Here is a 13,100-nt window from a genome sequence, read left to right as displayed (position 1 = left end):
AAATTTTTATGTACCTTAATAATGGGAAAATAAAGATGAATCTACTATACGCCAAAATCACGACGCGTCGCGACGCTTCGACTCTGCGCCAGTGTGAGTTCGGCCTTATGCTCCTAGACTCTGAAGACACAGTTTCCGATTGGGAGAGGCAATCAAAAACAAAGTTGCAGAGCGGCATTACCACTGCGCCCATCACTCTGAGATATACTTAAATTGACAAGTCCCATGTGCCTGTAATTTCACCAGCAGCCTTAACCTTCAAAACCAGGGGGTCTACTCTCGTGCTCCTTCAGACGTCATTGTCTTTTTAATGTGCTCGAGAATTACTATATTCATTCGCATCATGAAGAGTATGAAGCTTCATTCGCATCATGCGTATTTAAGTTGGTCGAGTTTTACTTATTTGACATTAATTGTTTCGGGCGGGTGTGAGAACGAAAGTACAGGGCCAGAACGCTGTAACATTATTGTTTGGCGTCAGGAAAAGGCAAGACGAACTCTTTTACAAGGTATGCTACCAAAGTTACAATTACAAGGCACATGGAACTTGTCAGCTTTATGTGTTAGAGTAACGGGTACACCATCTGTGTCTGGGAGTGCTCGATATAAGATATTCAAAAAAATACCGATATGTGCCATCGATATATCGAATCAATCCGATATTATAGTATTATTCGGTATAGATTAGTACTATCGATATATTTTATCGGATACATGAAAAATCGTACACAATTCAACATTGTACTTGCAGAAACGAAACGCACTTCGAACGCTAATTCGCTGGTTGTCCGTTAGTGTAATGTAGTGGACCACTACTAGTGGTTATATTCTCATTGACTGGCCGCACACACGCACAATAATATAGACAATAATAATATTGCGAACGATATTGTTGTGTTGGGAACATACAGAAACTTGGATTGTCAATAATATTGTATGTGTGCAGCTAGCCAATGAGAATATAAGAATAAGAAATACATTTGATTATTGTGTCAAAACTGATGGTTTTACTTATTTACTCTTAGTAAAATTTCTTTGCTTTTATCTTTTAAAATTATTTACGACATATCGAAAATATCGATGTATTGTACCGATATATCGCAAAATATGGATACATCATTTCGATATATCACAAAAAAAACGATATTTTTTTAATGAACACCACTATCTGTGTCCCAATGTCCCTTGGGTCTTTGCAACTTAAAACTCTAAATGGCATTGTAAGTGGCATGGGTAGACGTGTCGTTTGCCACCAGGCACACGACTTGTTCGTTCCGGCACTTGATATCAATAATATCCTGTTGTACCCGAACCCAGCAGTTGAGCATACGTGTGTTGATATAGGCACGTACAGACATTGTGTTTACATATTTCAAATTTCAATAGTAGATACCTAATTATTTCGTGGAATCCCAGAATTGATAACGTTCTCTTCCTTTTTAATCATTGCTTTGTCACGCGTTGTTTATATACAAAAGGGTCGAATTTGAATAGCGACGTTGCGTAACTGATGTATCGAGTAACTTATTTTAGAACCCTGACCCTTCTGAGATAAGGGTACAATAAGGACCATCAAGATTTTATTAGTTATCATCAGATATTTTAAAGCATTGTGGGAAAACTGTTGGTTTTCAATTAAGCGGTCGAACATTCGAATCCTTTAAGTTCTAAAGACGTTTGTACGTTTAGTAGCAATACTCGTAAGTCTCAAAATAAAATTCAAAAGAAAACGTGGGAAGTGTTGACTTTTCCGATGAAACAAAAGTAACTTTTAATAAATTTTATGTAATTTTACAAACGCCAATTTCATGATTACAAATCATACTATTTACTTCACTATCAATCATGACATAATTTCAAACCTAAATGAACTTTGCCCAGGAATCATATTTCGCAGTTACAAAAATAAAAAATACATATGAGTGTATATAGTAATAGAGCACCTGCTCTACATCTACATACCTCACAGTTAATTTCTTCGCTGAACAATATTCTTCTTATTCTAAATGGGTGGATTAGTATTTGAGCTAAACAAAAAGAATAACCAATAAATTGACATACTTAAAAATTCTCAATAATCTATTACTTTAACATTTCTTTGCACAGCGTATAGCCAAACGTACAAACGTCAAATAAATGTCAAATTTGTTTACAAATATACCGGCAGATTATTGAATCTGCCGGCTGGCGGTCATTGGACCGCCAGCTTCAAAATATCGGCATTTGAAATTGCTTCAAAGTGGTTATATTGTCGTTGTACATCAACTCCTGTTATTGTAATTGTAAGCCTTCACCAAAATTCACTTCTTGAGCTTGTTCTCTCTAACAAAGTACGTACCTCCACAAAACTTATTGAATAGCTGATCCCACTCAAACCGAGAAAATTTACTTAGCGGAACACTTGATACTGGCAAAATGTTATAAAGACACCGCCAATAAATAAAAAGAAGAGTAAAAATATCGGCATAATCTTAGTTTTCTTTCGTGGCTAGGTTAGAAAAAAAAACTATTTCTAAACTGTTTTTACTAGTAATTAATAATAAATTAAAATTAAATTCACAGATTCACTGAAAGACCCCTACATTTGCGGACCACCGTCTTGCACACGTAAGTAAACTGTTATTTTTACTATCAGTGCTGGTTATTTAAAACTATCATTTCGAAATCGGAGCCATTCTACCATGCAATCTTAGTGGGTATAACCATTCCGTGGATACAACTTTCAAAGATCGTTACTGGTCGACACTAGTAGGATTGGCATGTCAGGCTGGCATAGCTCTGCCAGACAACCGCAGAACTGTAGTGGATTCTTGCAAAAGAGCCAAAATGGCTCATCAAAATCACTCTATGCATAATCACAGTGTAACAGAGACTCAGGAGCCGGATAAGTTTCATTAAATGTTCAAAACATTGAACCTCTTAACATTGAGCCAGCTCAGGCAAGCTGCAGCCCTTGGTGCGAAAGAATACAGTCTGCCTTTGTTCTGAGAGTCGCCCTCTTGGATATGAATTGGACATATTTTATGCACATTTCAGTGAATTCAAAACTTTTTAAACGCTCCTCTGTAAACTTAGCAATTTCAACATACAATACTTTACGTAGGAGGGGTCGATATAGTGCCTTGAGCCTAACACCTGTTTAGAGCAGAGTAGTAGACAATATATGGCTCCTTTCTCCTCTTCCATACACTCTGCATAGACTATTATCCATCAAAGTGGTAGGTAAAGCACTGAGTTTTGGCCATGTTTTATATTTTCTTTATTAATATATTTTAGAAAAAAACAGGTATTGAGCATTGCGAGTATTCATTGTTATGGACTATTTTAGTCTGTAGACACACAAGCTGCATTCTGACTCCTCAACTGCAAAACAACAGTCAGAATGAACCTCTCTTGCCTGACCAGGAACCTTTGGTCGTCCAGTTACATATTACCATGACCTATTTGCCACTCTCTTCTGTCCTATGCTGTTATTAGCCAGGTATCTAATAGAAACTATACACCCATTTAAATTTTATATATTACAGCTACGGAAAAGTTCAAATATCTGCCAGATGTCATCTACAACTATGACTACAAAGTCAATATCGAGACTTACTTCAATGGATCAAGCAATAACAGATCTACATTGGATATTAGCGCTCAAGTAAGTTTTTAATAATCAAATATTATCAAAAACTTTTGAATGGGATGCAAATATATTCTGTGAGCATATACTTTGCTTATGAGATTCGAACCCTGTATCTGCTGAAACAAGCTTCACATATAGAACAAAATTGAGAATACAATTTTATTAACATTTCTTGTTGGGCAGACAGCCAAAGCATGGTGCTCCAATATCAGCCATAAAGATTGTATGTGAGTACAGTCTTACATATAATTTTAACCTGACACCAATAACTTTACTGTTTGTTTTAAAATTCACACATGCAGTTAAATTTTTATGGAAACTGCGCCATATTGTTGTTAATGTTCAAGCTCATAAAACTTTTGCAATGTTGAAATAGTAAAGTCAACACAACCCCATTATCGTAAGACAAAGTTTAGTGTCCCACTTGAATGGGGAACGTGAACCTTGCCTATGTTCTGTGGTAAGTAAACATTCCCCAGTCTTTGACCTAATTATGTGTCTGTTTACAATGAGCTGGTTTCCGAAACTGGACTTCGTGACGGTTATATTACATACTCCTGGAATCTCCTCTTGAATTTGCTTAATTAATTCCCTAAATTAATTTTACATTGCTAATTATTACTTTCAGGTGTCAATGCAGTTCGTAACTCCCTGCGAAGGATTACTGCAGCTGAAAGATGTAAAACTCATTGACCAGGATGAGAACTATGCTGTTGAGAGAGCTGAAAAGTTCATACATGCTGTATCCCTTTTCGATCTTAGGTAAGATTTGTAATAGTTACACTAGATTAAAGAAGAAACTTATTTCTCTTTTGATGAATCATTTCAGATATTGCTTGGTCACATGTCTAATGGATTTGTTCTATTGACCTGAGCAGATTGTGCATAGGCAATAACATTTACAGTTTCTCACACTTAATAGCTGATTACGATTTTTTTTAAATAATGAATGGCTTGTGAGATTAATTGTCTCAATTCTGCCAGCATCCGTTCCATGCTAGTTTTCTTCTAGTTTCATAAACATCATGGAGGGAGTGTTTGTTCTGTGACTCAGAAGGACTATTGAAAATATTTTTGCACAAATTGATTGCTAGAACAAAAGAGACATCACAAATTAGATAACACAAATTGTTTGTAACACATATATGTACGAATTTATACATTAATACGTGAACAATGTTTACAACTTAATATTATTGTTATGTACAAATTTACGGAGAACAAAGCGATTTCAACAAAACAATATACATAATATTTGCCCTTTTCTTTCTGGGATATCTCTCAATACATCGACCAACAATCAGATTAGGATGTCTTTTAAGACATTTTTTGATCTAATGTAAGCTTTCTCAGTATTTCAATAGATTAACTGTCTACCATTATCTGGTATCACTGCAAAAGAGACATTATCTAATTCACAGTACTCATTCCGATTTTATTGCATATTTCTGTGTTTGTTGTGAAACTTAAAACAAAACACATTACTTGAATTACCTGATATACCAAACAAAAAAGCTCTAACCTGTACTGGAATATTGCTAAATAAAGGTGACTATAAACGATTAATAGACACAGGGGTTACTTTGCGCAAGTCCATGCTAATAAAAATGGAAATTAATTAATTTGCTAATCCGCGAACCCAGTGGAGGTGAAATAGTGCAAAATAACTTTGCTTGAAAATTACTGATGCCTCGGCCGAGAGTCGAGCAGCATCCTCTGAGGATATCTCGTACAGAGGCTATAGTGAAATTAATGACCATGAGCAGACCAAATAAGACTACTTCCTAATTTAGGCTGTATAAATGAACCCCTTGTAAAACCACAGCTCCAATAACAATGTTCAGAATTTTATATGTACTCATATGTGAGACCTTGGTATCATAAAAATAATCACAGTACAGAGTACTAAAAAAACCGACCTGAGAAGTTCGTGGAATTACATCTATTTGCCAAGCTCTATTGAAATCAGTTACCGGAATATTTTTTTTTTCTAATTGTAAATGGGACCAACTGAGGTAGCCTTTTTCCAACAAAAAAGATCATCAAAATCAGGTGACAAATTCCGGAGTTATCGCGTAACATACATGCAAAAACAAAAAATATAGTATGTATCGAGTTCTTATTACAAATAAAACTATTTTTTCGGCTCTTAATCATTCAACCGTGACACCATGGGTCCAGTAAAGAGCCCGAAACATTTCTTTATTTGAAAAGATAAATATATGCAATGTAGATCCGAAAAACATTGTATGTGTTATCTTCCATCTCAGGTTCGCATTTCACGATGGAATTATATCGGAAGTGTGTCCCAACGAGCTGGAGGAAGACTGGGTGCTCAACTTTAAGCGAGCCATTCTGGCTCTCTTTCAGAACAGCATGAAGAGGTTCGACATCAACTTCAAAGGGATTGAGGTGAGTTTAATTAGAATAAATTGTTTAGTTTGAGTTAATCCCTGCGTTGTGAAAAACGTGAGCAATTGTTTCATCTCTTCGTGATAGAATTTTTTTGTTTGTATTTGTATCATCAGTAGTGATAGCACGACAGGGCGCGACGAGAGCGACATAAAGTGCTACATGCAACTATTTTCGCACAGAGATCTCGCGCTTTATCGTGCTAGCTCTACTGAATTGATTAGTCGACACAGGTCCTGATGACCCGCGTCGATCATGATCCATCCGTAATGTGATTGGGTTTCGATCATATGGTAGATGCTTTAGCGATTGACTAGTCGCTCACGAATGCTCGAACGCGATTGCGAACCGGGGCGTGGGGACTTCACATGAGAACGAACAACAATAATATTGTTAGTTACACTGGCTGAGGGTGATGTGAATTGTTGAAAAATGTCAAAAATTATAAAAATAAAATCCCATTTTGCGGGTATGACCCGCGCTGGGTTGAACAACAACAACAACGAATTTCTAAGCCTGCGACACAGGTCATCGCGAACAGGTGCTCTTAGAATTCATTTTAATTCGATCGAACACGTTCGATACAGCTCTAGTCTGTATGTAAAACTAGCCCTGTCTATGCAGCAAAACAATGCTGCGTTTCTAATTGTAAGGTAGCTGCTACAGGAGACTTTATAATCTTAATATGAACTTTCTTAATGTATGTATTAGAGACATAATATAATTCATTGTCTTATGTGTCCCTTTCAGCAAGACATTCACGGCTCGTGTAAAGTGGACTACACAGTGAGAGGTCAGGAAAATACGAGCCTGATCCTGATGAAGAGCAGAGACCTGTCGCTTTGCACAAACCGCTACAAGTACATGTCTATTTTGCAGACTGTGCGATATGATTTCCAAAGCGTGAGTATAACAAATTCTAATTACATAATTATAAATACCGATTACATCATCCCCTTTTCACTCGTAGGACAAGACTTGCACTCGGATCTAACCCTTATACTGTTGACGTATCACCAATCAGCATGAGCGTTTTAAGGTACCTGGCTGAGTGAAGAAAAAAGTCGTAAAAAAACAAAAAGTAATATCTGCAACCAGCACAGAAAAATTCATAAGGTCTCCTAGTTCGTTCCGTAGCGCCGTTGGGAGAGCATTAGCCACGGTATAGGTGCAGGTTCGAGTCCAGCCGGATCGAATGAATTTTTCTTTGTTTTAAATCTTTGTATTAATAATAATTATAACAACCTAGTCATTGACTTACAAATAAATGGACGACGGGTCTAATACAAAAACCACGAAAAAAATGTCCCAAGTCAACCTATTCGAAATTTAAATTGTAATGTCATCGCAGTATCGCGCTGTCAGTAGAACAAATGAAGACTAAAGCGCGACACTCCGCGCTCTGTATACGATTTTAGCGCCTTACAAGTGCGTACATTTTTTAGCGCGGACCCGACGTCCATATAATTGTAAGTCAATGAACCTAGTAGAGTAATTGCACAAAAAGAATTGAATATAATGGTAGTAAAACAGCGTGATAGTCAATAAACTTCATATGAGTTTTTAAGAGCAGTTACACACGGCCAGTTTTAGCAGCGATGCAGTCGCTAATCGTCTACTTTTACATACGCGCGCGATTTTAAGCAGCAATGCTAACGCGCGACTGCACCGATACAAACGCGTGGCGCGATTGCATCGATGCAATCGCCTGTAAACCCCAAGTGTAACGATGCAATCGCGTGTTTCATGAACGCGCGTTTGCATCGCTGCTAAAAGCCGCTGTGTGTAACCACTCTTACTTCATTTGTATAGGGAATTGTTTACTTGTTAATTTGTTCCCACACTAATATATCTTTGACCAAGCTAACATGCTCTCTCCTCGACAACATCATCACTTACCTCTGGATAAGATTGTGCTTAAATGCTTGGCACTTGTAAATTAGCCTGTAGTATTAATTTGTGCCTTATTTACTCCAGAAATTCCAAACCTGGCCGGTACTAAAATCGGAAAGCAAATGCCGCATCGCAGTGGATCACCATATTTACAAATCTGTTAACTGCCGTGAGCGCCATCTATTCGAACCTTTTTCGAATCGAAACTCAGGCGGCTTGAGTACCGTTATACAGAATTTGAAGTTGATTAGTGAAACTAATAAAACTGATTCGGAGATTCTCGACTCGCAACCTAAAAGTAAGTATAGTAAAGAATACTAATACAAAATAAGTTTTTTATAAAAATAAAACCTACCTCACAAGTTTGCTTGTCCGCTGTCATTGTGGATCTAGCGAATGGGCTACACGCATGCTGCACGCGCACGGTACGCGCGCTGCACGCGTGCTGCTTGCGTCCAGTTAAATACACGTTAATATATGTGACGCGCGAACGGCACGCGAACAAATCGCACTACGTAATACACGTGCAACACGCAAACAGACGTATTTGCGGAGCATTCGGCATATTGTTACGCGAGCGCGACGTCTTGCCTCGAGCAGGCACAACAACCGGTTAAAAATCCGAGAAATGCGCGTCCGGTTCAGTGGAAATTGCCGAAGGTAAAAGGCGGCTTTATCACTGCACGCGCGCATCATCAAGTAACTTCCGACTTTGAACTGCATTACTTATTTATTTATTCGAAAGTAACAGCTTAACAGCACTTACCTTTTTTACAAATGGTTAATAATAATATTATGAACAATATAATCTCTAAAGAGATTTCAGATGTGTTCCAAAGATTGTGAAACTCCTTCAACATGTTTGATCATTATGTTTATAAATGTACGTAACACAGAAATTAATATCAAAGATCCATGTCGTCATAGCCTTTGTACTACTGGGTTACCAGCTCAAAATGGAAATTAATCTTATTTAATTATTATTTTTTATATAATATTAAGTGTCGGGACGAACAAGTCGTGCGCCTGGCAAGGTAAAGGTAAGGTAAGCTATACGCCTGTCCATAACAGTTGCAGTGCCACTCAGAGCTTTAAATCGCAAAGATCTGAGGGGCACTACCACTGCCCATGTGCCTGTCATTTCACCAACCCCTTAACCTTCGAAACTGAAACACAGTAATGCTAACATTACTGCTTGGCGGCAGAAATAGATAATAATAATATAATATTAATAACGCACACACTCATATCCCCGCACTAGGGAAATCCTGTATCGCGGGTGCCATGGTAAGATGGCAGTATTTCTCTCGACGAACTTTCACAAGGAGCTCTACTGCTGCTAAATAATATATATAATGCCTTTTACAGCGTGGACAATGATAAACCGACGGGCGAATCTCATACATCATCACACCCCTTCTGTTCGCGGTGACTCCGGAGAACTCAAGTCCGCTAGAGACGTACTCAAGATGCTTTGCGCGTAAGTAGAGATTTTGGTGAAAATATTACACTAAAAATTCAATCGAAATGTAATACAATGGAACCTAACAGGTAACGAAATGGAACCTGGGTATTTTATTACGCCAGTCTCATGGATTCACAAATTTAGGTGCAGTGAGAGCTTTGTAAGAAGCACTATAGTGCGCGCGGAACTAGCTGGCCGCGCCTTAGGTATGTGAGCGGTGGGACGGGGAGGCGGGGGCACTTGATGTCATTACTCAGAATACTCAGTTCGGCGCCGGACTTCGCGGCGGCAACACACGTTGACAGTTCTGGCTAGTTTAGACAAAACGCACAAGAGATTGCAATGTCAAGATGAGTCCGCCGATAAAAAGACAATCTAAGGAAATAATATTTAAAGTGCATACGTTTTTTAAAAAACGGAAAGCCGATGTCAATAGTTTAGAATATAAAACTGATGCGAATATTCATAAATTAGTGGCAGAAGCAACCGGGATATCAGAACGAAGTGTAAGGAGAGTGATTGCTCAAAGTAAAACATCCTTGCAAAATACAGGGGAAGCAAAATTTAGTTCTCCACGAAGGCCAAAAGAGATAAAAAAGAAAATACAAGTTGATGATTTTGATTTAGGAGTGATAAGAAGAAAAATAAATCAGTTTTATACGGTACAGAAAACAAATCCAAGTCTACGAAAACTAAATGCTGTGTTAAAAGAGGATAATATTTTAGATTGCGGATTAACTTATTTAAGAGAACTTTTGCACAAACTGGGATATTCAAAAAATGTAAATCGAAGAGATCCCTTTTATTAGAGAGACCAAACATTGTTGAATGGCGAGTGAAATATTTGAGGGCCATAAGAAAATTCAGAGAAGACAAACGAAATATATTCTTTTTGGACGAAACTTACGTTAACCAAAGTCATAATGTCCAAAAATGTTGGCAATCTTCGTCGGAGCCTGGTGTTTATGCAGATATAGGCAAAGGAAGGCGTTTAATAATAGTTCACGCTGGTAGTCGGAACGGGTTAGTTGACGATGCTCTGCTAATTTTTAAATCAGATTCAAAAACAGGAGACTATCATGGAGACATGAACTCTACAAATTTTTACAACTGTGTTGATCGAAAGTTAATACCTAAACTTCCACCTAACTCAGTCATAGTTATGGACAATGCAGCTTACCACTGTGTGCAAGTTGAGAAGAAACCGACTATGTCCTGTATGAAAATTAATATGCAGAATTGGTTGCAAAATCATAACGTGCCCTTTTCTCCCACGATGGTCAAAGCTGAACTCTTGGGCTTGATTAATACGACCCAATCAGAAAAAATATACACGATTGATGAACTTCTGAAAGGTGCAGGTCATACTGTTCTAAGACTACCTCCATATCATCCAGATCTCAACCCAATCGAGCTTGTGTGGGCAAATATAAAAAATTGCCTGGCCAGAGATCACATTAATGCTACATTGGACGAGAAAATTACAATACTAACAAGACTATTTTCTGAATTTTCTGCCGAACAATGGCAAAAATGCGACGACCACGTACAAAAAAACGAACAAGAATACTGGAATCATGATATGAGATATGATACTGTGATGGACGAATTCATTATAAACTTACAAGATGATTCTGACTCAAGTTCAGACAATTCAGAATCAAGTGATTCAGAGGATAATATGTCAGAGTAATTTCATATCTATAAATACAAAGTCGTGTTAGTTACACTAATTAATTAATAATAATTTCATAAATGATTCAAATATGTCGGAAGAATTTCATTTAATTTGTTTTTGGTTTATTTTACTTTTAATTGCAATGTACGGACAACAGCAAGTCCATCAATACATAAATGTCAAATTTATCCAATCAATTTTATACTCTATTCCCTGGACTTTAAGTTGAAAATCAATTGAGGAAATCTGACAGTTTGTGGCGGCCTGATGTGCTGCCGACTGTACATTGCAATTAATTAGATAGGTATAATATAAACTTGTAAAAGTTCAATTGGCTTTAATTTTTTCTTTTCAATAACTGAACAATTATTGTTCACGATATCTCGAGATTGGTCGTCACTGTCTAATCTCATGTGCGTTGCGAGCAGCAAGCAACCCGCCCCCTCACCCCTGTCCCTACCTAAGGCGCGGCCAGCTAGTTCCGCGCGCACTATAGTAAAAAGCCACTTGGAATGCAATACATTTATATGGAGCTCACACGAAATAAAGTATAAATTGATGTTGGAGGGAATACAGAACAAGTTTACACGTTTTCTGTATCTTAAACTATATGGTGTGTACCCATTCTACCCATTAATGTATCCTACGTTGTTCGTGCTTGGCATGGTGGGTTACAGCAAATTGGAAGTCAGGCGGGACTTAAGTTTGGCTAAGTATGTATTTATGCTGTTGCGTGGCTGGGTATCTAACCTCCACTCTCATCTAAGCACTCTATCTAAGCCCCACCAACTGCAACACTGGTGTGCAGTTGGTGGGGCTGTGTGCACTGGACCAATGTGTGTGGCGGCGGCGACAGACTCCTCTGTTCGCGTTACCGCGAGCGCGCACGAACTTGTTAAAAGAAGCACCCTTTACCCGAACGTTGCATAACCTAAATGTTATCACTAATTTCGTGGATATATTCTGTTGTTCATTGAACGAATTCGTAAAAGCGGCTTTGTGGGTTTTGTGTTACCATAATAATAATAATTTTTAAGTAGTTATTAAGTTTGCTATTATCTAAATTAAGTAAAGCTTGACGTCGACACTATCGCATTAGGTACAACCTGTAATGATAGCTGTAAGTTGGAAATAAATAAATAAACAATAGTATAAGACGTTTGTCCACATTAAAATGATAAAGTTGACACGTCTATTGCCGTAAATCTCGATAGACTCCCATAAAACTAAAACACAAGTTCTTACTAGGCTTGGGTCAGTGTCAGTTTCGATTTATGTTGTCGGTTAATACTGGTCGAGAACGCCAGCGATGGCAGCAGCAAGGTATTTATTTTTGCAAGAATCTCTTAGAAGAAGACATTTTAAAGGCGTAAGCCAAACATAAAATGCAAAAAAGTACGGGGACAAGTTTTTTTTATTAAGAGTTTTGGGCTCGGATACAATTCCTTTGAGATTATCGGGATCCCCAACAACTATTTTCTATTGTGGTTTTATTACATTATATTTTCATTTTCTCTTAAATAACTTACTTCGCTTATTTGGGTTTTTTAAATAGTCTTTTAAGCGGCGGAAGTCAATATTAATTATGTTTTCACTTGCACCTATATCACATTATTGTCACTTTGAACAAATACTTTGAATTCGTAATTAGTGGAATTTTCAGAGTAAAATCTTTTGTAATTTGGTTTTAAATAAGGAATATACTACTAACTTTCTTCGTATTTTCTTCATAACACTTAAAATTAAAATAAAATCTTTGTAAAATCTGTACTTAATTTTTCACGGGGACAATTTGAATGCAGAGTGGAGCTAGTGCTGCACCAACGCGATTCTAAGGCTGAGATTTATAAAACGAACTTTGACTCCGACTAAGCATAAAATGGCAAGTTGGCAAACAAAATGGCAAACAAAACAAACTTTGCCTAAGTTTAACCAAAAAATTAAATTTGTTTTATTTATTTTTCATGGTGTTGTTCAATCTTTGTGTCAATAAAAATATCATACCTGTGGAGTATTTCATA

At 37.3% G+C, this 13,100-nt stretch overlaps 1 protein-coding gene across 1 annotated transcript in view; it reads left to right on the top strand.

The window, feature by feature from the left end:
* Positions 1-13,100, top strand: part of LOC113227343 — a 98,881-nt gene that overhangs the window by 2,610 nt on the left and 83,171 nt on the right. Inside the window, exons 2-8 of the mRNA XM_026460236.1 lie at positions 2,563-2,607; positions 3,528-3,646; positions 4,260-4,393; positions 5,902-6,043; positions 6,794-6,946; positions 8,021-8,234; positions 9,305-9,416. Coding sequence (XP_026316021.1) covers positions 2,563-2,607; positions 3,528-3,646; positions 4,260-4,393; positions 5,902-6,043; positions 6,794-6,946; positions 8,021-8,234; positions 9,305-9,416 — 919 coding nt within the window. The remainder of the gene's footprint in view (positions 1-2,562; positions 2,608-3,527; positions 3,647-4,259; positions 4,394-5,901; positions 6,044-6,793; positions 6,947-8,020; positions 8,235-9,304; positions 9,417-13,100) is intronic.

This window comes from Hyposmocoma kahamanoa, unplaced genomic scaffold (genome assembly GCF_003589595.1).
Source record: "Hyposmocoma kahamanoa isolate Upper Pololo Valley unplaced genomic scaffold, ASM358959v1 210, whole genome shotgun sequence".
In the NCBI taxonomy this organism is placed as follows: Eukaryota; Metazoa; Arthropoda; class Insecta; order Lepidoptera; family Cosmopterigidae; genus Hyposmocoma; species Hyposmocoma kahamanoa.
Note: the sequence above shows the minus strand (reverse complement) of the source record. Positions and strands in the feature narration are given on the sequence as shown.